The sequence below is a fragment of the Myotis myotis genome, unplaced genomic scaffold (assembly GCF_014108235.1).
Source record: "Myotis myotis isolate mMyoMyo1 unplaced genomic scaffold, mMyoMyo1.p scaffold_m19_p_3, whole genome shotgun sequence".
Taxonomy (NCBI): Eukaryota; Metazoa; Chordata; class Mammalia; order Chiroptera; family Vespertilionidae; genus Myotis; species Myotis myotis.
In genome coordinates this window covers 158176599-158203263 of record NW_023416335.1, presented here as the reverse complement: position 1 = coordinate 158203263, position 26665 = coordinate 158176599, and the positions used below count along the sequence as shown (strand labels likewise).

The following is a 26665-nucleotide window of genomic DNA, read 5'->3' as shown; positions in this document are numbered from 1 at the left end:
AAATACTCACACCCTCTACCCTCCCCTTCTCTTACTCTGCAGTCACCCTAGTGCAGTGATGGCGAACCTTTTGAGCTCGGTGTGTCAGCATTTTGAAAAACCCTAACTTAACTCTGGTGCCGTGTCACATATAGAAATTTTTTGATATTTGCAACCATAGTAAAACAAAGATTTCTATTTTGATATTTATTTTATATATTTATATGCCATTTAACAAAGAAAAATTAACCAAAAAAATGAGTTTGCGTGTCACCTCTGACACGTGTGTCATAGGTTCGCCATCACTGCCCTAGTGGGTCAAGGAATGCCTGTGTAGTCTGAAATGGAGCTGCAGCCATTCAGGGGTGTGGATGGGACAGAGTATTGTCTGTACTCAGGGACAAAGGCATAATTTCTGCTCCATCTTGCCTGGTGAACCTTAGATCCCAGCTATATGTCTCCAAGGAAATGGGGTGGTTTCTTCAAAATTAATACTCTAAATCCAAATTTCATGATGAGACCCTGGAAGGGCCAGGAGCAGTTCCCCAGAGGCTCAGGCATCGGTGCTGCCTGTCACATCCATCCCTGGAAGAAAGGAAGCTCATCTCAGAGTGGGTTACGGAGGGTTGGAGCCAACATAAGTTCCGCCAAGGACTCCTTTGGCCCTTCCTACATTATAGCCAAAGGTTGTGCTGAAAAGGAAAAATATAAAATAGACCCCACCCCTGTCCCACCCTATTCAGAATCCCCACCATAGGAACAATAAAAGAAAAATTTTAAGTTTTGTTCATTTTTTTCTTTTTCCTTTCTTTAAAAAAAAAAAGTAAATAAATTAAATTGCCAACAATGTGGCTGGGCTGGAAAAGTGGGGTAGCCTTAAGTAGGCCATTCTTAAAAAAAAAATGTGGGAGGGAGTGAAATATAAACACACCACAATGGCCAAAGGGAATTATCAAAATGACTAGTTCAATCACAGGGCTGGAGGGGCAGGGAGCTACTATGGCCTGTGCCAGAGGCAGGTGCCTACCTGACTTCAGCAAATGCCAGAGAGCTGCTTCGTGCTGAGCATATTCACCCCAACAGACTAACCCCTACTCCCACTCCTGCATTCCTTAACTAAGAGAAAGTATAGGAAAGAAGAGCTCATCTGGAAATTTTCGGCATCCCAACCTGCACACCTGCAGACCAATGGGAGCCTGCACCTTTAAGATGGACTAAACAAGGTATTGCTTGGCACAGAGTTCCAGTCTTCCCCTAAGGGCCATCAATGATGGCCAGTTACTGGCTCATTACTTCTAGGGTTTTGGTTCCACCCTTCCTATTTCTTCAGGATGCCTGCTCCCAGAGCTGCCCGCTAAGTGTTTAGAGTCAACAGGCCTGCCTGCTCAGATTCCCGGGTTTGAAGAGGGGAATGATTCAAAATGTCTCACTCCACCCTGATCCTTCAAGAGAAAATGAGTATCTTTGTGCTTTCTGAAAATATCTGGAACCAGGGACCCTAGGCAGGAAAGTGGATATAGAATGGGGACTTTCCCAACCAGACTGAAAATTTACAGACATCTTAGGGGAAGGAATTAGGCAAAAGAAGGGAACCTGGGTTTCCCACCCACAAGGCTGAGCAAAGTGTTCCAGGGCCCCTCAGTGCCCGAAGAGCACGGAGATGTGTGGCTCAAGGATAAGCCACAAGATTAAGGACAGGGGGGAGGACTCAGGGCTCAGCTACTGGAGTGATGAGATTTTCTGATTTCCATCTCTTCCTGACAGCCCGCGGGGATCTATATCTCTTCAACGCCATGGGCAAATATCATGACGAGCCCCGGCTCCTGCACCATGTCATCGCCCATATGCTGGTTCTCACAGGCCATCACGACAACAGCCTGCTTGCCAGGGATGCGTTTGGCCACATAGTTCTCGTAGTACCGCCGGTTCATCTGTCTTGTCTCTAGTGTGGCCAGACCCTGGGGCCAGCTTCGCTCATGGGCATTTTCTATCAGCTCGTTGACAATAGAGGCAGGACAGCCACTCTCCACCAGGGAGCGCTTGATTACAGCCTGGAGGACAGCATCTGGGGTGGAGATCATCCCTCCCCAGCGGGTCACTCTTGCTGGCTGCAGGGAGTTCACCCACCTGTGTGGAGGGAGATGGAGGTGGTCATTCCAGCTCACTATCTATCTCTGCATTGCTTCTTTCCCCAATAGGAACCACCACCCACTCTGCACTTAGCTTAACCCTATTCTTTCCTTCCTTCCTTCCTTCCTTCCTTCCTTCCTTCCATCCATCCATCATTGGTTCACAAACTCCTAATCTGTCCCTAGTTGGTCCCATCTGAGTCACCATATGCTACTCACCAGATTAAACTCCACGAGTATGGGGTCCCTATTATTTTTCTTAAAAATTCCAATACTTAGCACACATAGTGCCTGGCATGTACTAGGTGCTCAACAAACGTTTACTGAAGGAAGCAATTACTCCTCTATACTATGTCCCCTGCAGCACTATTTGCACTAGATATATCGATTCAGCCTTCACAGTTTAGTCTATGAGATATACAGGACTCCAGAACTGAAAGGGATCTTACATTTTGCTTGTTTACTTCATTTCATTTATAGATCACTTTCCTGGATTTGCACTCTCTTTTCTTCTCTGGATTGTAAACTCTCTAAAGACAGACAATATCTTCTATTTCTTTTTGGCCCTCCTACCATTCTACAGCCTTTAATACAGGGTTTTCTACATGTGGGTATTCACCTAATTCTGGAGAAATTGCATCCTTGGGTAAGCTTTCCCTTCCATCCACCCCCAAAAAGAAGAAGTCACAGACTGGCCTGAAGGTGATCCTCTTCTCCTCTACCCCTGTCCTTCATCCCAACATCTGAAAAGTGGTGGCCCCAGCCCAGCCCTCCTATCATCCTTCTCTGCCACTCCCCTGCTCTTCCTCCTTTCAGGGCTCAGTGCCAGGATGTGGAGGAACTCCACGTCCTGAATGACACTCACTCTAGGATCTCATTGTATTCAATTGTCTCCTCCAGATTCTGAAGGTTGGGGTTGACACTGCGGATTGCACGCATGTATGCCTTCAGCAGCTGGATGTCTCGCTTCTGTTGGAGAGAAAGAGAACCAGCGCTGATGGTTAAGGCAGAGAATAGATGACAGACAACAGTTTATCTGAGAATGAGGGCAATTGAGAGATCAGAGGAACTACCAGACTGTAAGCTTCATGAAGACAAGGATATGACTGTTTCATTCACAGGTGTATCCTGTGCTTAGCAAAGTGCCTTCATAGAGAAGGCACTGGACAAATGTTAGGTGGATGAATGACAGTGAGGGGATGAAGGGAAGGGAGAAGAGCTCCAATCTGACTCCCTACTAGGCCTCAGGTAGAGAATCTACTCAGCCAGGTGCACAACCACAGGCACAGATCTGCAGCTCACACGGTGCTTATCATTCACAAGCATGTGGTCTTTGCATACTAGGGACACGCTTTCCCCATGTTCCTCGGGCCCTACCTGCTCCGACAGCTGGTGTTTGTGTTCAGCCGAGGACTTCTCCAGCTCTGCGATGCGTGTCTGCTGCTGCTGTACCACTGAGCGCAGGTGTTTAACGCAGTTGTGGTTTGGCAGCTCATCTTTGGGCATCTCCAGGCTGCCATCCCGGGTGGGAAAAGAGAACAGGAGCACTCAATGGGACATGTGGGCAAAGGCAGAAGCTTGCTGAGAGGGCTTTCTCTTACCCCAAATTTCCAACATTCATTCATTTCTAACTTCAGTCTTCCCTCTTATTTCTCTTCACACACTTCTCCCCAGTCTCCCCCCCCGCCCCCATCCCTTCGCTATCTACTTTCTCTGGGTTTCTTCTCCTAAGACAGTTTTTACCTACCACATGGCTCTCTTTTCCTTCTTAAGATTCTGCCTGTGCATTCATTCATGAGAAGCCCTAGATTCGCAGTCCTGGCTATTGGCATTTAATCAAATATTTTACATCCCACAAAAAGGGAGAAAATAGGGTAAGAGGAAATATGAGAAGGCTGGAAATTAGAGCAGTCTAATGAACAAAGAGAAAGTAATAACGGACTGAAAGGGAAGACTAAAGTAAATCAAGTCGTTAGTGTTATCACACAGATTGCTGAATTGCTGTCTCCCTTATAGTAAAGCAAGAGCAAAAAGATCGTAGTTGGAAAAGCAGCATGAAAGTGAGATCTTGGGGCAGGATGCCAGGGAGGCCAAGAACACTCCTTGCTGTGCCTATATGCACCTTAACAGTGAGCAGGGGATCCAGAGACTGGGGTATAAATGGGAATGCCCTTATCCATGTGGGCAGAAGGGAAAGAATCTCACCCGCAGCCCTGTTCACAGGTCACAGGCCGTTTTGGGTTGTGCTCACAGTCACTGAGGTGAGACATGAGGTTATCAAGCCGAACAACAGCACTACAGCCAAATACAGCGTTGTCGCAGGCAATCTGCAGCTTTGACAACATGTTCCGCATGATCCGAGGTACTGGGCGCAGGTGGGCAACCGTCACTACGCTGCGGTCCACCGGGCACGTCTGCTGCTGAGAGAACCACTGGGTGATGCAGGCATTGCAGAAAGCATGCTCGCAATGAGGTGCCTAGAGAGAGAGTAGAGCGAACGGACACAAGAGAATTAGCAGGAGCTAAGAGCCTGTGTATGGGAACTGGAAAAGCCAATCAGCCCCTGAGCGGCTTCCAGGCCCAGAGGTTGCTGGGGTCACAGCAGAATACAGCTGCACTACGGGCAAACAAGCTATTATGGGGGACAAGCTACAGATACGTTCCTGTGCTCACGATTCCAACTGGATTGTGACAAAAGACAAACAAGTAACAATAAGTTATGTAACAATATAAATATTCCAGGACAATAGGAGAGGTGACGCGAGGCAGTCAATTAGTAATTGCCAACTGGATTGCACATACAATAATTACCAAAGAAATTCAGAGGAGGGTGATCCAAGCTAGGTCAATCAGGGCAGGTGTTTATGGAGAGGACAGAGTTCAATATGGGCCCTGAAGGATAAGGAGGGTGAGGGCCAGCAAGAGATTTACTGGCAAAAATTCAATGTAAGAAAGCAAAACAAAACAAAAGCCTGGAACTCCAGGTGAGAGGCTGAGAGTCCTCCGTGTGGGCCCAAGTTCGTATTTTGGAGGGCTGCTTTGTCCCGAGTCCCAATGGCTATGCCTACCTTCCAAAACAGGGCTGGTTTTTCATAGAATCACATTCTCCTCAGTTTCATTAAGATCATACTTCAGCCTGCTTCCTGGATAACTCAGGTAACCTCTAAAGTTAGTCCCTCAAAGAGAGAGGATTCTCTGGCCTCTACGGAAACACTATCTAGCTTCTAGCATGGGACAGACATAGTAGCATTTAGCAGATGTTAGATGTTGATGGATGGATGGATGGATGATGGATGGATGGATGGATGGATGGATGGATGGATGGATGGATGATGGATGGATGGATGAAGTGCCTTCTACGTCCCAAACACTTTGCTAGGTGCGTACAATAAAAAAAGACAGTTTCTGCCTTTAAGATATTCACAGACACCAAAGACTGAAACACAGAGGCTTTGTAAGGAAAGAAGTCATTGTCAGTATCACTAATCCAACTGTCAGATTTTTTTTCCCACTCAGATATTTGATTCTTTCCAAAATCTTAGAAAACCGTATCTCCAAAAAAACTTAAATTTGTCAACTTTCCCCCCATCTCTACAGCAACTAACCCAGTTCAAGCAATCATTTCTCACCTGTATTACTAGATATGTCTTTAACTTCTACCTTGCCCCTTTATACTCCACTAGAGGCCCAGTGCACAAATTTGTGCACGGATGCGGGGGCCGGCCAGCCTGCTGATTGGGGCTGGGCTTGTCGAGGGGAGGAGGAGATGGCGGGAGGTTGGCTCACCAGCCTGCCCCCAAATGGGGGGGGGGGGGCGATTGGGTGCCAGCAGCCTGGGGGTGGGGCCATGGGTGGTTGCTGGCTGGCCCTGCCCCTGATCAGAGTGGGGGGCCCACTGGGGACAGGGCCGGCTGGGGGGAGGGGCCGCAGGAGGTTGGCCAGCCTGCAGCACTCCCCTCCCACCCTGATAGGGCCAGTTTGCTGGCCTTAGTGGGCGTCATAGCGACCAGTTGTTCTGGTCGTCACGGCATTCTGTTCACTGGCCTTTTATATATAAAGATTCTATCTTCAGAGCCAGAGTGATCATTTAAAAATACAGACTGGCCGAAACTGGTTTGGCTCAGTGGATAGAGCGTCGGCCTGCAGACTGAAAGGTCCCAGGTTCGATTCCAGTCAAGGGCATGTACCTTGGTTGCGGGCACATCCCTAGTAGGAGATGTGCAGAGGCAGCTGATCGATGTTTCTCTCTCATCGATGTTTCTAACTCTCTATCTATCTCCCTTCCTCTCTGTAAAAAATCAATAAAATATATTTTAAAAAATAAATAAATAAATAATAAAAATACAGACTGGATCATATCACTGCCCTGCTTAAAACTTTACAATGGCTTCCCATTGTACTTAAAATAAATCCAAACACCTACTTAACTCAGGACCGGTAACATTCTGCTTGATCCGACCCTGTGCCTATGCCCTCTGCCTACCTCACACCACATTTCCAACACTGTGTTCAGGCCATTTGGCTTTCTTTCTGTTCCTGTCCACACCCACACATTCCTGCCTCAGGACCTTTGCTTTTGCTGCTCTTTGACTGAAATGCTCTTCCTCTAAATCTTAGCATGAATAGTCCCTTACTGAGATCTCAGCTCAACTGTCATCTCTTTTGTGACCATCTTAACTAAACCTGCCACCCTTGCAGAAATATATAGAATGTACTACCTTTCATGTAAGAAAGGTGGGCAAATATATATCTGCCCTCATACATACTGGAAGGATAGCAAATAAACTAATAAATATCGATGGGGAGATTAGGTAGATAGGACAGGGATGCAAGTGTTCGCACTGTACACCATTTTAAAAATAATTTAAAAAAATTGATTTGGGAGAGAGGAGGGGAGAGAGAGAGGAGGGAAGGAGAAAAACATCGATTTGTTGTTCCACTTATTTATGCATTCATTGGTTGATTCTTGTATGCAACCTGCAACCTTGGCTTACTGGACAATGCTTTAACAAACTGAGCTACCCAGCCAGGGCCCTGTAGCCCTTTTGTTACTGTTTTGATTTCTGAACCTGTGAATGTTACCTATTCGAAAAATAAAGAAACATGATGTAGGGAAATCAGCATCCCCAGCAGGGGCCTCCTACCCTGGGAAATGTGGCTGGTCACTGGGCATCACGAGGTCTGCCTTGCCAGAAGGTAAACCCTGAAGGTTGGGGAGTGGCTTCTGATAGACTCACCACTGCCAGCGACCTCTCCACGTGTGTCTCAACTCAGATGATAGAGCCAGACACAGACAAGGCCCTGCCTCGCGGGGAGGGAACTGACACACCCATGACCTCTCGACACCATCAGGATAGCTTGCTCCACAGCAGCCGACCTGCTTCCAATAGCAGTGGGCTGCCAAGGCCTGGCAGCCAGGGAGAGGGGCAGGGCGAGCTGCCACCGGAGTAGAGGCTGACTCATGCAGCTCCGGCTCTGTGCTCCGCTGGTGGTTGGAAACTGGAGAGGAAGAATAAGCTCCGAGGATGAAGGCGAGTGGGTGCAGTGAGCTGTATAAGCAGTGCGGGGGAAGGGCCAGGAGACTTCACTGACAAGTGTCCTGGCTTGGACAATGGGATTATCCCAGCTAGCCAGCGGTGGGGGAGGGTTAATTGGTATTTACAGAGTTCAGGCAGAAAGGACCATGCAGGAGGATGTCCCAGGAATACAACTGTTAAGAACTCATCTCACTCATTATACTTGCCTGTTCATCATGAACTTCTCCTCATACTTGCCCCAGGAAGATACAACTGACTCTGGTCTGGCAAGGCTGGTAGAGAAATGACCTACTGAAGATGGCAGCTTTCATATCAAATGCAGAGGACATGGCTGCATCAAAAATTGGTTTTTCCAATAAATCCCAGGAAGAAAATAGGTCAGTACACACAGTTCCCCACTTCCCATTTGTTCAACAGTAGGCGGGGCCTGCAGGGACCTGGCTGATTACCCAAAACACTACGCCATCAAAATGCAGAGAACTTATCAGGAGAGTCCAGAGGTTTAATCACGGGTTGGAAGACAGAACCTTGTGAGAGCCCCTGCAGAGGAAAGGAAGTTCTCAAGCCACTGTCAAAAGACAAAAACAAAAAACTGACCATTTTACGGCAGAAAAATCTCAGAGTGACCTTGGGAGAAAATCGGAAGCACTGGACTTCTGGGCATCCACCTCCAGACAGACTCCGGAGCCCTGTTCCTCTTGTATGGCCATTGCTCTTCTGCCCAAACCTCTGTTCTGTGTATGTGTGAAGGGGAAGCAGGGTACTGGGGAGACACAGCACAGTGCCTCTCTCTCTTGGTCCCATTACCTATGAATACTTTCCACAAGCTCCACTGCCATCTCTTGCCTCACTACACCTGCCAGCAGACCGACTCACCTGGACTGGCTCCTCCAAGACTCCACTGCAAATAGGACAGATAAGATCTTCGTCAACATCCCCCTGGAAGCGGGTTACATCATACCCCATGTCTCATCACTGAAACCCAGGCCCTGGAAGGAACCAGAGGAAAAAGAGGCCAGTTCAGAGGAAGCCTACAAACAAGTGCCAACTTGAACTCATTGCTAAGATCCGTTCATTTGTCCAACATTTATTATTTTTAAAAAACATATTTTTATTTATTTCAGAGAGGAAGGGAGAGGGAGAGAGAACAGAAACATCAGTGATGAGAGAGAATCATTGATCGGCTGCCTCCTGTACGCCCCCTGGGTTTCAAGCCTGCAACCCAGGCATGTGCCCTTGACTGGAATTGAACCTGGGACCCTTCAGTCTGCAGGCCAATGCTTTATCCACTAAACCAAACAAGCTAGGGCCAACAATTATTTATTGAGGGCCTACTATGTGCCAGTGATTTGGGGTGAGTGGGGAGCAGACTCAAGAAATTTAACTCTAATGGGATATTACACAGCATACATTTAAAATATGAAGTGAGCCTGGCTGGTGTGGCTCTGTGGTTGAGCGTAGACCTATGAACCAGGAGGTCACGGTTTGATTCCTGGTCAGGGCACATGACCAGGTTGCGGGCTCAATTCTCAGTGGGGGGCATGCAGGAGACAGTCGATTGGTGATTCTCTCTCATCATTGATGTTTTTATCTCTCTCTTTCCCTCTCCCTTTCTCTCTCAAATCAATAAAAAAAATTTAAGTGATAAATGCTCTGATAGAGTAAGGCACTGTAAGATTATAAGGGCAAGAGATGTAGATACCTAAGCCAGGCTTAAGGGAGAGGGTGATTTTGAGAAGTTTTCTAGGACTAGGTGTCACCACCAGGACAAACAAGAGTTAGGTAGGTGAGGGGATGGGGGCAGGACGGGCATTAGCGTTTTAGCCACTTTCAAAGGCCCAGAAGTAAGAGGGCATATGATGGGTTCAGGGAACTCTAGTGGTTTGGAGAATGGCTGACCTGAAGGGTGCCAGAGAAGTAGTGTCTAGATCAGCCGTGGGCAAACTACGGCCCTCGGGCCGCATCCGGCCCCATTTGAAATGAATAAAACTAAAAAAAAAAAAAAAAAAAGACCGTACCCTTTTATGTAATGATGTTTACTTTGAATTTATATTAGTTCACACAAACACTCCATCCATGCTTTTGTTCCGGCCCTCCGGTCCAGTTTAAGAACCCATTGTGGCCCTCGAGTCAAAAAGTTTGCCCACCCCTGGTCTAGATACAAGGCTGGAGGTGAGCAAGGGTCAGGCCCTTATATAAAGCGTTGGGACTTCATCCTGAGGCTATGGGAAGCCACTGAAAGACTGAAAAGGAATGACCGGATAAAAGTTCCCTTTTAGAATCACTCTGTCGACACAGGTGGGATTGGAGACAGGAAGGCCATGTAGGCAGGAGAGAGATGATGAGAGTCTGAACTTAGGTGGTGGCAGTGGGAGTAAAGAAGGATGGAGATTCAAGAGGGCAAGTGCTCAAAGAGCAGTGCGGCTGTCATGCCTCCTCTTAGGGCTCCTAGGGGTCACACCCAAAGAGGTCATGAACGGTGGGTGACTGGTTCTCCAGTGTAGATAGCCAACTGGATACAAGACAGCCAATCCACAGACCCACCATCAACTGTTGATGTCTTGGAAAAGATAAGCTGAGAGATCAGATTGTTCTCAGAAATTCAGAATCAAGCTGTCCAATTTTTTTTTTTTAATATATTTTATTGATTTTTCACAGAGAGGAAGGGAGAGAGATAGAGAGTTAGAAACATCGATGAGAGAGAAACATCGATCAGCTGCCTCCTGCACATCTCCCACTGGGGATGTGCCCGCAACCCAGGTACATGCCCTTGACCGGAATCGAACCCGGGACCCTTCAGTCTGCAGGCCGATGCTCTATCCACTGAGCCAAACCGGTTCCGGCCCAATTTTTTAAAATATATTTTTATTGAAAGAGAGAAAGGGAGAGGATAGAGAGATAGAAACATTGATGAGAGAGGAACATCATCAATCGAGGCAGCAACCTGGGCTTGTGTCCTGACCAGGAATTGAACCAGCAATCTCTTGGTTCTGGGTCGATGCTCAACTGCTGAGCCACACTGGCTGGGCATGCTGTTCATTTTTTAAAAGGGAAGGGGAGGGATGAATCCAAAGAGGCCTTGCTAGGTCAAGTACAAGCTAAAATACAGCACTGGATTGAGTCAGAACTGAGATGTGCCAGTTCTACTACTCATTCATTACCTGTGTGACCTTGGGCAGACCACATAAACTTCTGAAGCCTAAGTAGTTTTTCATAAATAAATAAAATGGATATACTAAATAGAAGTGACTCTCAAAGAGTTGCCCTTAAAGAGATAATGCATATTAAACATTTAGCAAAGTGCCTGCTGGCACACAGTAGGTACTCAACACATAACAACCATTATTTATGTATGCATCTAATTTCTACTATGTGAAAAAATTCCTTAAGAGCAGAAACTCATATTCTGCATTCAATGTAGCACCAAGCACAGTTCCTCACAAATTAATAAAATGTTTGGTATATTTCTTTTTTTTTTTTTTTTAATATATTTTATTGATTTTTTACAGAGAGGAAGGGAGAGAGATAGAGAGTTAGAAACATCGATGAGAGAGAAACATCGATCAGCCGCCTCCTGCACATCTCCCACTGGGGATGTGCCCGCAACCAAGGTACATGCCCTTGACCGGAATCGAACCTGGGACCTTTCAGTCCGCAGGCCGACGCTCTATCCACTGAGCCAAACCGGTTTCGGCAAATGTTTCGTATATTTCAATGTTACCTTTAACTGGGAAGTTCCCAGCAACCAGGGTATAGTGGACTTCTATTTTACCTACAGAACATCTTATTTTCCAGTTTTCCTTTGGGAATCATACCCTAGTTTCCAGTGGACATGTGAACCATCCCAGGACAGCGAACTGGGGGACTCTGGGACCTCTCCCGAAGCTCTGCAAGGAAGCTCCTTGCCCTGGGATTGCACAGCTGGTGGGATGTACAACTCAGAGTGGTTGGCAACCATCTCTGCCACGAATGGGGACAGCCTGCTTATAGAGTAAAGCCAATAAGAAAGTAAAGCTGAGATCGAATTCAGAGATTATTTAGATGCTGGATTCAGCCATGTGTAAAGCCACAATCAGCTTTTTCTTTCTTTTTTGATTAATTAAATCTTTATTGTTCAGATGATTACATCTGTTCCTCTTTTTTCCCCCCATAACTCCCCTCCACCCAGTTCCCACCCCACCCTCCTCCCTCACTCCCCACCCACTGTCCTCATCCATAGGTGCACGATTTTTGTCCAGTCTCTTCCCGCATCCCCCTCACCCCTTGCCCCCCCCAAAATAGCCACTCCACTCCCTTTCTACGCCCCCGATTCTATTATAGTCACCAGTTCATTCTGTTCATGAGATTATTCACTTGATTTTCAGATTCACTTGTTGATAGATGTGTATTTGTTGTTCATAATTTGTATCTTTACCTTCTTCTTCTTCTTCCTCTTCTTAAAGGATACCTTTCAGCATTCATATAATACTGGTTTGGTGGTGGTGAACTCTTTTAGCTTTTTCTTATCTGTGAAGCTCTTTATCTGACCTTCAATTCTGAATGATAGCTTTGCTGGATAAAGTAATCTTGGTTGTAGGTTCTTGGCATTCATCACTTTGAGTATTTCTTGCCACTCCCTCCTGGCCTGCAAAGTTTCTGTTGAGAAATCAGCTGACAGTCGTATGGGTACTCCCTTGTAGGTAACTGACTTTCTTTCTCTTGATGCTTTTAATATTCTCTCTTTGTCTTTTGCTCTTGGCATTTTAATTATGATGTGTCTTGGTGTGGTCCTCTTTGGATTCCTTTTGTTTGGGGTTCTCTGTGCATCCTGGACTTGTAAGTCTATTTCTTTCACCAGGTAGGGGAAGTTTTCTGTCATTATTTCTTCAAATAGGTTTTTTTTTTTTTTAATATATTTTATTGATTTTTACAGAGAGGAAGGGAGAGAGATAGAGAGCTAGAAACATTGATGAGAGAGAAACATCAACCAGCTGCCTCCTGCACATCTCCCACTGGGGATGTGCCTGCAACCCAGGTGCATGCCCTTGACCGGAATCGAACCCGGGACCCTTCAGTCCACAGGCCAACGCTCCATCCACTGAGCTAAACCGGTTTTGGCTCTTCAAATAGGTTTTTAATATCTTGCTCTCTCTCTTCTTCTGGCACTCCTATAATTCGGATGTTGGTACACTTGAAGCTGTCCCAGAGGCTCCTTACACTATCTTCGTATTTTTGGATTGTTTTTTCATTTTGCTTTTCCGGTTGGGTGTTTTTTGCTTCTTTGTATTTCAAATCGTTGACTTGATTCTTGCAATCCTCTAGTCTGCTGTTGGGAGTCTGTATAATATTCTTTATTTCAGTCAGTGTATGCTTAATTTCTAGTTGGTCCTTTATCACAACCTCGAGGGTCTCATTAGATTTCTTGTAGATCTCATTGAGTTTATCGGCAGTTTCTAGAAAATTCTTGAAAAACCTTAAAAGTGTGGTTTTGAACTCTATATCCAGTAGTTTGCTTTCCTCCATTTCTGTCATTTGTGTCCTTTTTCTTTGTCTCCGCATTTTTTACGCTTCCGTGTGTTGATAAAGTGGTTTTCTGTGTTGAGTGTCGTCTAGGGCCCAGTGGTTCAGCCTCCCCAATTACCTGAGGAGGACACTCTTGGTACACCCCCTTGTGGTCTTTGTGCACAGTCTTGTTGTAGTTAAGCCTTGATTGTTGTAGGTATCACTGAGAAGAATTGACCTCCGGGCCAATTGGCTGTGAGATTCAGCTGTGTCTGCAGTGGGAGAACTTCTGTGCTGGAGACACCCTTCTGGGGCAAGACTTGCTTCAATGGGGCTTTGCTGCTTACTGAGTCTGCCCCGAGTGTGTCTTTTATGGTTCCACAGAGCTGCAAACTGGATGGTCCCACTCTGACCTCTGGGTTTCCTGGCTCCTGGATCTCTAGGGAGGTGCTAATCTGGCCTTTGCCTGAGGCTATCCAGCAAAAGCCTACCTGCAGGGCTTGAGCGGGGCGGGTCAAAGGGGATCAACAGGGCAGGGCTAGCAGTTATGGCGTCTCTGCTTCTCAGTATCCTGGAAATCCCTGCCAGCCCCTCCGAGAGAAAGCTGCCCTCGAGTTCCGACCAATGCCAGACAGTCCTGCTTCTCCTGTATGAGTCTGGGTCCCTAGAGACTCGCCCGGAACTGCAGCTCAGAGCCTGAGACTCCCTCCCGATTGAAAATGACAACCGCGACCTCAGCCGCCAGCCCGCTCCGCACGCACCTCTGCACCTTAGTATTTTACTTCCGCACTGCGCCTCCTCTGAGTCTCGGTGTGCTTTTCTCTTTCCTTCTAGTTGTGGAATTTCCACTCAGCCAGCCTTCCTGTGGTTCTGGATGATGTCCGTTCTGTCTTTTAGTTGTATTTTTGAAGTGGCTGTTCAAGGCAGCAAACTCTGGTGTTTACCTATGCCGCCATCTTGGTTTCTCTCCCACTTATTTTTCTTGATCCATTTTAGATAGGAACAATGATACCCCCTGATACTGCTACCAGTACAGACCTCCATGACTACCATTTCTCTCTATTCTCATTCCTCCATCTCTAATCCTTAAAGTTCAGGGCTTTGGGCTTACTAATAATCCATCTGAAATTAACACTGTCAACCACCTAGGCCTGGCTATTTGAAGTGGAAGCCAGACTGCAGCGATTCAAAGTGAACAAGAGGTGAGGCAGAGACAGGAACGGAAGATAACTCATAAAAAAGCTTGATTTCAAAGAAAGGGAAAGAGAGAACTCGCTAGAGCAGTGGTTCTCAACCTGTGGGTAGAGACCCCTTTGGGGGTCGAACAACCCTTTCACAGGGGTCACATAAGACCATCGGAAAACACATATATAATTACATATTGTTTTTGTAATTAATCACTATGCTTTATGTTCAATTTGTAACAATGAAAATACATCCTGCATATCAGATATTTACATTACGATTCATAACAGTAGCAAAATTACAGTTATGAAGTAGCAATGAAAATAATTTTATGGCTGGGGGTCACCACAACATGAGGAACTGTATTAAAGGGTTGCGGCATTAGGAAGGTTGAGAACCACTGCGCTAGAGGAAGACAGGTTGAGGAAGTGGGCTGTGTTGGGATGTTTTTCTATTTTTTTTTTCATCTTCAACTGAGGACATGTTTTTATTGATTTTAGAGAGAGAGGAAGGGGCGGAGGGAGGGAGAGAGAGAGAGACTAATGTGAAGAGAGAAACACTGGTTGGAACCTACACCCTAGGTTTGTGCCCTGATTGGAATCAAACCTGCAACATTTTGGTATATGGGATGCTGCTCCAACCAACTGAGCCACCTAGCCGGGCCAGGGAATGTTTTCCTTGCGATAAGAGGCTTGAGCATGTTTATATATTGAGAGGAAGATAACTACAAGAGAGAATCTGGTCACTGAGGTAGTGGTAAGTGGGAGGTGATCTGGATTATGTTAAATAAAAAGAGGGACACCTTTAAAGCAGGAAGGAAGGAAGATGGTACAAAAAGAGACCCAGATAGGTTTTATTTTTATTTATTTATTTAAAAAATATTTTTATTGATTTCAAAAAGGAAGGGAGGGGGAGAGATAGAAACATCAATGATGAGAGAGAATCATTAATCGGCTGCCTCTTGCATGGCCCCTACTAGGAATCAAGCCCAAAGCCCCAGCACGTGCCCTTGACCAGAATCAAACCTGGAACCCTTCAGTCTGCAGGCCAAAACCAGCTAGGGCAAGATAGGTTTAAAAATATCATACCAGGCCCGGCCAGTGTGGCTCAGTTGGTTGAGCATCGTCCCATGCACCAAGAAATCCTCAGTTCGATTCCTCGTCAGGGCACATGCCCAGGTTAGGGGTTCAATCCCCAGAGGGGGTGTGCAGGAGGCAGCTGATCAATGTTTCTCTCACTGATATTTCTATCTCCCTCCTTCTTCTCTAAAATCAATATAAAAAAACATATTTAAAAAATCATACCACCCTAACCGGTTTGGCTTAGTGGATAGATTGTCGGCATGCAGACTGAAGGGTCCCAGGTTCGATTCCGGACAAGGGCACATGCCTGGGTTGTAGGCTCAATCCCCAGTGGGGGGCCTGCAGGAGGCAGGCAATCAATGATTCTCTCTCATCATTGATGTTTCTATCTCTCTCTCTCCCTCTCCCTTCCTCTCTGAAATCAATAAAAAATATATTTTAAAAAATCATACCAATAAACTTTTAAAAATCAAATAATTACTTATTCATTTTAATGAACAATAAAGGTATAGCTAAGTGATTATGGTAATATGAGTCCATTTGATGGAATAATGTATCTATTTTAAATGATATTTCTGGGGAATATGCTATAACATGATATAATAATAGATGAAAAAGTAGGACACAAAATTGAGCACATACCTGTTTAAAAACATATCATGCCCTAGACAGGTTGATCAGTGGTTAGAACATCGGCCCTCAAACTAAACGGTCTCAGGTTCGACTATGATCAAGGGCACATACCTCGGTTGCAGGTTCAATCCCTGGCCCTGGTCGGGGAGCATGTGGGAGGCAACCAACTGATGTCTCTCTCTCTCACATTGATGTTTCTCTCTGTGTGTCTCTCCCCCTCCTTTCCACTCTCTCTAAAAATCAACGGAAAAAATATCCTCCAAAAAAAACCCAATAAAACTCTCCTGCCCTAACCGGTTTGGCTCTATTAGAGCGTCGGCCTGCGGACTGGAAGGTCCCAGGTTCGATTCCGGTCAAGGGCATGTACCTTGGTTGCGGGCACATCCCCAGTAGGAGATGTGCAGGAGGCAGCTGATAGAGGTTTCTCTCTCATTGGTGTTTCTAACTCTCTATCCCTCTCCCTTCCTCTCTGTTAAAAATCAATAAAATATGTATATATTTTTAAATCTTAAAAAAAACTCCCCCCTAAAACATGTCATATATTTATAAATAATCCACACATAAAAAGAGACCAGAAGGAAATATCAAAATGTTAACAGTGGTTTATTTGGATATAGAACTAAGGATAATGTTTTTCTTCTATTTTTTTTAAATTTATCGATTTTTTTTAGAAAGAGAGAAACACTGATTTGTTGTTCCACTTATTTATAGATTCATTGGTTGTTTCTTGTATGTGCCCTGACCAGAAATCTTAGCATATGGGGATGTTGCTCTAACCAACTGACCTACCCAGTCAGGGCCTCTGCTATTTTTTTTTTTAAATTGATTTTAGAGAGAGAGGTCCCCCCAAAAGCATATACCTTTTCCCTCTTCCAGGAACTTGGCCTAAGGAAATAATTACATAAGGGTATAAAAACCATACACCAGGTTGTTTATCTCTAAGCATTGCTTATAATGGCAAAAAAACCCAACACAAATATCCAGAATGAGATACCATGTAGCATTAATGGCTTAGCTATATTTGCTTCTTATTCCTAATTTACTTGCTATATTTATGATTTATATACTAAATAAATTAACATTTGTGCATATCATATATGCTATAGTGCCATTTTTGTTAAAGCCCGGCTTGTGCTGCTCAGTGGTTAAGCATTGACATATGAACCAGGTTACAATTCAATTCCCAGTCGGGGCACATGCCCAGGTTGTGGGCTCCATCCCTAGTGGGGAGCATGTAGGAGGCAGCCTATCAATGATTCTCTCTCATCATTGATGTTTCTGTCTCTCCCTTCCTTCTCTGAAATCAATTTCAAACACACACACACACACACACACACACACACACACACACACACACGTTGTTAATCCTTGCTGTGGATATTTTTCCATTGATTTTTAGGAAGAATGGAAGAGAGGGAAAGACAAAGAGAAACATCAATGTGAGAAAAATACATTGATTGGTTGCCTCCTGCACAAGCCCTGACCGGGGCCCAGGCCAGGGAGGAGCCTGCAACCAAGGTAAGTGCCCTTGACTGAAATCGAACCCAGGACCCTTTAGTCCACAGGGTAACGCTCTATCTACTGAGCCAAACTGGGTAGGGCAATATATATATTTTTGTAAGTATGTTTGTAGGAGGACTGGAAGAAATTAATTAAAGACATATATGCATAGCCCATGGATACAGAATAATAATGTGGTGAAGGCCTAGGGGTGGGGCTGGATGGAGGGGGGGGGCAAAATGGGAGAAAATGGGGGACATCTGTAATAGTGTCAACAATAAAAAAAAGTATGTTTATATTTATGTGTATACACATTTAGCATACTAATATTGGAGAACATCTAGGACAGCCGTGGGTAAACTGGCCCGCAGGCCGGATCCGGCCCGTTTGAAATGAATAAAACTATTGAAAAAAAAGACCATACCCTTATATGTAATGATGTTTACTTTGAATTTATATTAGTTCACACAAACACTCCATCCATGCTTTTGTTCCGGCCCTCCGGTCCAGTTTAAGAACCCATTGTGGCCCTCGAGTCACACCCCTGATCTAGGACATATATTAGAGAAACTGTCTCTAAATGTAGACTTTTAATACTTTGAAGTTCATTCCTAGTTTTGATTTGTTTCTCCTTTTCCAACAATGATCATGTTTTGCTTATACAATTAAATAATAAAGTCAACATTTATTGAGCAATATTACATGCTAAGCTCTATTCTAAGCATTTTTTAAAAAATATGGACCGCTGCACGAATTTTCCTGTTATCCTTATGCAGGGGCCATGCTAATCTTCTCTGTATCGTTCCAATTTTAGTATATGTGCTTACGAAGCAGGCAGTAAGCATTTCTTATATATTAATTCATCTAATTCGTACAATTATATGAGTTACTCTATGAGGTAAAGACTGTCATTACCCATATTTTACACATGAATAACAGATGCACAACACAAAGGTTAAAAGACTTGTTTAGTCCTGGCCAGTGTGGCTCAGTTGATTGGGCGCTGTCCCATGCCGAGAGGCTGTGATTCCCAGAGGGCACAGGCACGTGCCCAAGTTGCCAGCTTGGTACCTGGTGGGGGGCATGTAGGAGGTATCCAATGGAGGTTTTGCTTTCTTTTTTGTTTTTTAAATATGTTTTTATTGTTTTTTTATAGAGAGAGGAAGGAAGAGAGAGAGAGAGAAACATCCACCAGCTGCCTCCTACGTGCCCCACCCTGGGGATCAAGCCTGCAACCCCAGCATGTGCCCTGACCGGGAAATGAACCAGTGACCTCTTGGTGCATGGGACAATGCTCAACCAACTGAGCCACGCTAGCCTGGCCGCTGTTTCACTTTCACATCAATGTTTCTTTCTCCCTCTCCTTCCTTTCTTTCTGGAAATCAATGGAAAATCTTAAACAAAAAACACACAAAAAAACTTGCCCTAACCGGTTTGGCTCAGTGGATAAAGCGTCATCGGCCCGAGGACTGAAGGGTCCTGAGTTCAATTCTGGTCAAGGGCACATACCTTGGTTGTGGACTCAATCCCCAGTAGGGGGCATGCAGGAGGTAGCTGATGGATGTTTCTCTCTCATCGATGTTTCTAGCTCTCTATTCCTCTTCCTCCCTCTCTGTAAAATCAATAAAATATATTTAAAAAAACAAAAACAACTTGTCCAAAATCATACAGCTAGCAAGTGGTTCAGCCAGATTCAAACCTAGGCAGACTGGCTCTAGAGCCCAAGCTTTTAACCACTTTGCTGATCTGCCTCTCAAACTGAAAAATGCAAGTTGCAAAAACAGTATGTATACTTTGACCCCATTTTTACAAAAACAATTTTAAAAAGAAAAAGAAATATATGTAGTGTACGTATTACACATGCTGAGATTATACTTTCAATCTAGGTTATATATTTCTGCAAGGTTTAATTTTTTAAAAAAATCTGTTATCCTTAGAGCGAGGGGTAAAAATTAAAATGACATTACCTTTGCTATGTAGAAAATTGGCCTAGAGATTGTACTGTGCTTCACTGAACTTTTCATTTTAAGTCAATACTGATAATATTGTCTTAAGGAGGAATATAAATTCTAAAAACCTATCTTAATGGGGCCTCAGGAGATCCCATATCCCCAAAATAAACAGCGGAGAACTTGCCTCAGTTGGTGCAGAGATGGCCAGAGGGTGTGGGAAGCCACCGGCCAGGGTGAGGGGCTGCAAGGTTCTCACCATAAAGTCAGGGTTTACAGAACTACAGAGATGCTGGGCACCGTTCTTTCTAAATCAAACACACTCCCCTGCCGCCCCCCCCCCCCCGTTATCTGCATATTTACCTGTTTTATCTACCCTCCTATAAATGCATTCTCTCAGTGGTACAGCCTCAATCGTTAAGGGGCCATTTAGATTTCCAATATGATGAGGGTATTCCCTATTTATCATCTATGGGAAACAGATGTTGACATGGATCTATACAACCTTGGAAGCTAGCTCCTTGCCCTGCCCCTAGGCCAGTGATGGCGAACCTATGACACGTGTGTCAGAGGTGACACGCGAACTCATTTTTTTGGTTGCTTTTTCTTTGTTAAATGGCATTTAAATATGTAAAATAAATATCAAAAATATAAGTCTTTGTTTTACTATGGTTGCAAATATCAAAAAATTTCTATATGTGACACGGCCCCAGAGTTAAGTTAGGGTTTTTCAAAATGCTGACACACCGAGCTCAAAAGGTTCACCATCACTGCCCTAGGCTGACAGTCAAGCTGATAGCTGAGATGCCGTGACTTCCTTCTACTCTTTGGGACTCGAAACACAGCTGTGGCATCTCCAAGGGGCAGGATATCACCTCCAGGGGGATGCCTCACAAGCACTCACTGCTCGCCAAAACCGGTTTGGCTCAGTGGATAGAGCGTCGGCCTGCGGACTGAAAGGTCCCAGGTTCGATTCCGGTCAAGGGCATGTACCTGGGTTGCGGGCACATCCCCTGTGGGAGATGTGCAGGAGGCGGCTGATCGATGTTTCTCTCTCATCGATGTTTCTGGCTCTCTATCTCTCTCCCTTCCTCTCTGTAAAAAATCAATAAAATATATTTTTTAAAAAAAGAACTCACTGCTCTCTGCCCTGGGGGCAGGAGTCTTAATAAAACTGAAACCATAGCGTCCTCAAGAGTCACAGCCAGGGGGACCCTTTCCCCCTCCCCAGTGTGGGAGCCCATTCTGTGGGACTCTTTCCTTCTCCCCACATGTGAGTCTGTACTCGTTCTTCAATAAATCTCCACCTTTGCTATAAAAAAGAGTCACAGCCAGTAACCACAGCCATGGGAAGCAGTTTCCTCGATGTTCTCCTGGAGCTGTGGAATAGGAAAAGGCTTCACTGAACTCGGAGAGCTGAACTTAAGTAGCGCTGAGGTGTCCCTTCAGGACTGTAGTTCTCCCAGCCTCCCTGATTTGAACATCCTAAACCCAAACTGAAAACTGCATTCCTGCCCTAGCCAGTTTGGCTCAGCGGAAAGAGTGTTGGACTGAAGGTTCCATTCCAGTCAAGGGATGTACCTCAGCTGCAGGCTCAATCCCTGGCCCTGGTCGGAGTGTGTGTGGGAGGCTACCAATCAGTGTGTCTCTCTCACATCGATGTTTCTCTCTCGCCCCTCCCTTTCACGCTCTCTTAAAATCAATGGAAAAATATCCTCAGGTGAGGATTAACAGCCCCAATTACAAACAAAACTGCATTTCCCATCTGCTATCCTGCAGGCCAGAACCAAACCAGGTTAATTGTGCTACTTTCCTTCCTCACTGTTACATGAGGTATCTCTCTCTCTCCCTCTCTCTCTTCCTAGTCAGCATTAATAATAAAAATACAAGAGACCCCTTCCTATACCCTTTTAACTTATTGCGGCAGTTGTTTTCTCTGGTCTACCCCCAGAGAGAGCTAGGAATTCAAGAAAGTTTGTTCCTAAAGAAACTTGAACATTTATCCTCCCTTATTCAGGGTTTCTTGAACCCATGTACAGGTATGCAAACCACGCACATTCACACACACACACACATCCACACCCTCACTCAAGAGAAACATTACATAAGAAACATTAGTATTTTAGGGTGACTGGGCACGCTGTCACCAATTCTTGGCAAAAGCATGAGGGTAAAAGCCAGGTATGTGTGCTATAGGCTTCCTTCTGCCGATTTTTCTCTCTGCCCTGAATGCAACAGATGTGCAGAGGGCTGAGGAGCCTCCAGCCCCAATTACTATAAACAACCAGACACACAAGGAAAAGGCCCCTTAAGCAGAAGCAACCCAGACTGGCAGAGAAGAGGCTGAAGCCTGGAATGGGACTCTACGTCAAGGCTCTTTACCTTCCAAGTGTTGGGGGACAGGCTCCCTGTTCACAAGGCTCCAACCCCCTGACGCCTCCACTCAGTGCCACTCAGGAGACGCTCCCAGTAGCCCATCTTGTTGGCTATTCTCCAACTGAATCTTCCTTCTCAGTGATAAGCTCCATCACCAAGGGGATGGATGTGATGTCACAATCGGGAGCACTCTATTAATAGAAACAAGGAAGAAAAAGGTGAGTCAGGGGAACTACCTCCACTTGGCAGTAAGACTGGACAGACTTGGATCTGGTGGTTGAGTGCGGAGTGTGAGACAACTCTATTAAGGTTTCTGTGCTAAACATGTAGGACTCCCCTCTAAGGAGCAAGATCATTAGCTAAGGAATCACATGCATGGTCTAAGTCTAAGAGATTCAAACATACCTGAGAGGGGGAAAGAAAGGGACGAGAAGAAAGGTAGAAAAGGGGAGAAATGTGAAGTAGACAGATTCTTTTTGTTTGTTTGTTTGTTAATCCTCACCCGAGGATATTTTTGCCATTGATTTTTAAAAAATGATTTCAGAGAGAGGCAGGGAGAGGGAAATATCAATGATGAAAATCATTGATCAGGTGCTTCCTGCACGCCCCCTACTGGCATCGAATCCAAAACCCTGGCATGTGCCCTGACTGGAAATCAAACTGTGACCTCCTGGCTCACGGGTCAGTGCCCAACCACTGAGCAACAGCAGCCGTCTTCATTGATTTTTAGAGAGTGGGAGGAGCGGGGGAGAAACAGAGAAACATCAATGTGTGAGTGGAAATAGAGCCTGTGATCCTTAGGTGCGAGGGCTGACGCTCTAACCACTGAGCACGCCAGCCAGGGCAACAAAGGATTCTTTTATTTTGTGTACACAACTACCAGTAATGTCAATAATTCTAACTTTGTGGCTACATAATGCCTAGATCCATGATACCTTACATGCACAGCATAATACTTTCATGTTTCCAAAGTGCTTTCACATAAATTATTTCATGTAAAAAGAATTCTGGTCTATCCTCCAGTTGGAAAATACTATTTCATAAGATAAAGATACTCATGAATGTTAGTACAGATGCATTTCAACTTCCCAAGCAAGAATGTACTCCTGAGGGGACCAGGCTTTTTAAAAACATAGAGGCAGTGAATTGGGAAGTTATTCCAGGGTGGGCAACTGGGAAGACTAGAGGTAGCAGTATGATTAGGCTGACCAGACACCTGTTGCTAAAAGGATGGAACCAAGCAGAGGGAGACCAGGTTTCAGATGAACGAGGCAGAGAGCTATTCAACACTTTGCAGGAGAATAGCAACCATTCAAACTACTTTCCTCACCATCAAGAGATTAAGGGCTGTGTTAAAAAGGAATAGGAGGAGGATTTCTATACATAAAAATGGGGCCATTTCATCTTCTAAGTCTGGTACACATGCTCATCAGTTTTTATGCTCAGAGATAAAGGTGAAATGTCAGACCACACTTTCTCTCCCCTGTGGTCGGGGGTGGGGTACGGTGATAACATGTCTGCCACCCACAGTACAGAGGGTGTAATGCTCGTCCCTTTTGACAATACCTTATTTCCCACGGCCTGGCACATGCCCCTGTACCTCGCGAAATGCTTCCAGGAACCAGTGTGGATGGCTCTGCTCCGTCTTCTAGCGACAAGTTCCCGTCTCAGAAACCAAACAGTTGCCCATGCTGGGAGAATCAGTCCTACTTTGACTCTCCCTTGGCCAGAACAAAACAGCATTTTTCAACTGAGAGGAGAGCCAGGAGTCAGGAGACAGAGGTTCTGGTCCCAGCTTTGCCAACTGTATGACTTTTAGCAAGCCATGCCACCCTTCTGTCCAGTAGGGAAAGTGATCCCCTGCCTCATCTCCCTTACATGAAAAGGCAAATGACATAATGCATGTGAAAGCATACGAAACACGGCTCTGCTCAGGTAAGGCATCTGTGGTAACGGCGCAAACTAAGCTTAGAGCGCGGAGGGCCAGTGAGGAGATGCCTGGCAGGCGCCTGTTCCTTCTTTTCAGTGACTGGAAACCAGGCCCCGCCACCAAGGCAGCTGGACGCACAGGGTAGTAACATGATTGCATCACTCGGATTCCCTACCACCAGTCAACTCCATTCCTACTGGGAGAAGACGATCCGCAGGAAGCTGAACGCTCGCTTCTCGCCCTGTCGTCGATTCTAAAACCACCTGTACAGGGAGGGATGCGCCTCTCCCATCACAGCCCGGCCTCCGAGAGCGTGGCCCGGTGGCCACATGAACAGCCACACTTGCTATTCGGTGGAACGAAGTCCTTTCTGAACGGGGACGATGTCTTTCGGCCGCTCGGGCCCAACACCCCCCCAACCCGCTGCCCCCCCCCCCCCCCCCCGGCTTCCTGCTCCTTCTGCACTCCCTCCTCCCCACGCCTCAATTTCCCCCGCGTCCCGCGCTGGGGACGGCTTTCCGGTGTGTGAAGCCCGAGAAGAGGGCTTGGCCAAAAACCCCGGGCAGGGATGTAAGGAATGTGAGATCCTTCATGAAGGAGGGGGAGAGGGGAGGGGGGGAGGAATGAAGGAGGAAGACAAGGCTGCCAAAGACAAGGCGCGGGAGACGAGCCAAGCTATGGCGCTTCGAGGGCGGGGGTTCAGGTTCCGCCGCCCCGGCCCTGGCTGGCCCCCAGAACGCTCTCTTCTCCTCCCGGCCCGTCAATCACGGCCCATTTAAACACCACGTTGTTCCCCCCCGACCCCCTCCTCCCCGCCCTCCAGCCCGCCCAGGCCCCCTCCCTCCCGCACTCCTCCAGGCTCCACTAGCCTCCCCAGCCATCCACCCTCCTGCGCCCCTTTCTCACCCCGCGACTCCTCCCCACGGCTGCTCCCTGCCTCCATTTTCCATCTTTACTCCCATCCCTTACCCTGACCTCCAACATCTCCAACCCGGGCCCCGATGCCCCTGGGACATCGCCCCCTCCCTTCCCACACCCTCTGAGGAGCCCGCGCAGGCGCAGTACGCACCGCCCTGGAAGCGGTCGGACTCTCCGTACCCCAGCCCGGCGGGAGCTGAGGCCGCCGCGGCCACGGGACAGCCCCGGTGCCGAGTCCCAGCCTTTCCTGGGAGGGGAAGGGGAAGGGAAGGAGAGGGAGGAAGGTTCCGACCACTCGCCGCTGGCTGAGACGGCCCTCGGCCCCGCCCACCGCTGCTACGCCACCCGGCGGAAGCGCGTCACCAAGCCCCGCCCCTTTGCTTTAACTCAAACGGAGACTCGAAGCTACGAGCGGCCAACGAAGAGGAAGGAAGGCTCGCCAGGCCTGGGCTCCAGACCGGAAGTCTTTACAGTCCCTGCGAGGACTGGATGGCCATTGGGGAGGGGAATGCTATGTACTTCCCAGGGGGACCATCAGGGGCGGTCCCGAGGCCGGCGGCGCTGAAGGGCGAGACTTCGCTCGGGAGGGGGCGCGTGTCCCGTGTCCCGTGTCCGAAAGCCCTGGCCTGGAGTTGGCTGGCCTGCGGTGCGCGCTGCCATCCGCCGGGCCCCCCCGGTTTCCAGAGCCGGGATCGGCCTCCCAGAGGCTGCCGACTCTGTGACTCATAGTCATGGGAGTAGATCCCGTGTCCACAGGGCGAGCAGGGGGTGGGGGTGGGGAGTGTCTGACCGCAGAGCTTTGATCTAGGATGTCCAACGGGTTGCCAGCCTCTCGCCCGGCCGCACTCCTGCCACATCCACGTCGGCTCTCTGAGCACGAGTAGAATTTCCTGAAACACCTCAGGGGAGAGAAGGGAGATTAAATGCCCCTCTCCCTGGGTTGTGGTTTGATTTCCTTAGGACACAACACCAAGGTCGGGAGGTGGGCGGGAGAGAATCCGCTCCGAGAAAAGTCAAGGCGGAGCCTAAAGCCAAGAAAGTAAGGGGTTAATGAAGCAAGCGACGGCGTTACAATTACATGCACTCTTAGGCTGATCTGATATTGAACAGTATTTGTTATGAATGTTCGCTAAGCAAATGGTAATGCACGTATGTGCCTTTGTAATTGGTTTATTTTTAAAATTCTTTTTTTTTTTTTTTGAGAAACATCCATTTGTTCCACTTATTTATGCATTCATGGGTTGCTTCTTGTGTGTGCCCTGACTTGGGCTTGAGCTGGCATCCTTGGCTTGTCCATCAATGCCCTAACCAACTGAGCTACCTAGCCACAACTCTATGTCATCGGTTTACACACATTACTGAGCTAACTACGTTTTGTTGATTATCTAATAAGTCCCAAAGGAAACTAAAGGTTTGGGCCTCCTCTTTGCAGTCACTGGGGACCCTGAGGTGAGTGAGATGGCATTAGGAACAAGTGCCTTTCAAACTGTGAGAGAACCTAATGCAAAATGTGCTCTCTTCCCGAGGTCCCATTTCTTTCCAGGTGGTGCATCTACCTGTTGTCTGTGGTGTGAATGCCACTTTTCCCAAGACCCTGACCAAGTCCATTAAAAAGGAAGGACCCCAAGTCAAGATTAAAGATGAGAGCTAAAGCAGTGGGAGAAGAGGAGGAAACTGCCTGCCATGTGCTAGGCACTGCCTTTTTTTTTTTTTTAAATAACCATTATTCAGTACTTGTGTTTTTTTAAAATATATTTTATTGATTTTTTACAGAGAGGAAGGGAGAGGAATAGAGAGTTAGAAACATCGATGAGAGAGAAACATCGATTAGCTGCCTCCTGCACACCTCCTACCGGGGATGTGCCCGCAACCAAGGTGCATGCCCTTGACTGGAATCCAACCTGGGACCCTTCAGTCCGCAGGCCGATGCTCTATTCACTGAGCCACACCGGTTAGGGCTAGGCAC

At 46.6% G+C, this 26665-nt stretch overlaps 1 protein-coding gene and 1 non-coding gene across 9 annotated transcripts; both read right to left on the bottom strand.

The window, feature by feature from the left end:
* Positions 1-171: 171 nt before the first annotated feature.
* On the bottom strand, positions 172-25020 carry RNF41 (ring finger protein 41). 8 transcript variants are annotated; one of them, XR_004966098.1, is made up of 8 exons: positions 24851-25019; positions 21858-22042; positions 8522-8634; positions 4314-4585; positions 3486-3621; positions 2974-3077; positions 1007-2106; positions 172-564 (listed from the first exon to the last, which is right to left on the bottom strand). XR_004966098.1 is itself a non-coding variant. In XM_036299876.1 (8 exons), the coding sequence occupies exons 3-8, from the start codon at positions 8609-8611 to the stop codon at positions 533-535; spliced, it is 903 nt and encodes a 300-aa protein (XP_036155769.1). In that variant the 5' UTR covers positions 8612-8634; positions 21858-22042; positions 24851-25020; the 3' UTR covers positions 172-532. The 8 variants fall into 8 exon arrangements, 7 of the variants coding, with proteins under 7 accessions (XP_036155769.1, XP_036155764.1, XP_036155765.1 ...); XM_036299876.1 differs by having other exon boundaries at positions 1838-2106; positions 24851-25020; XM_036299871.1 differs by adding an exon at positions 23418-23601 and having other exon boundaries at positions 172-2106.
* LOC118652227 lies at positions 18258-18360 on the bottom strand. Its single transcript, XR_004966494.1, has one exon. It is a non-coding gene; the product is annotated as a U6 spliceosomal RNA (small nuclear RNA).
* Positions 25021-26665: the final 1645 nt, after the last annotated feature.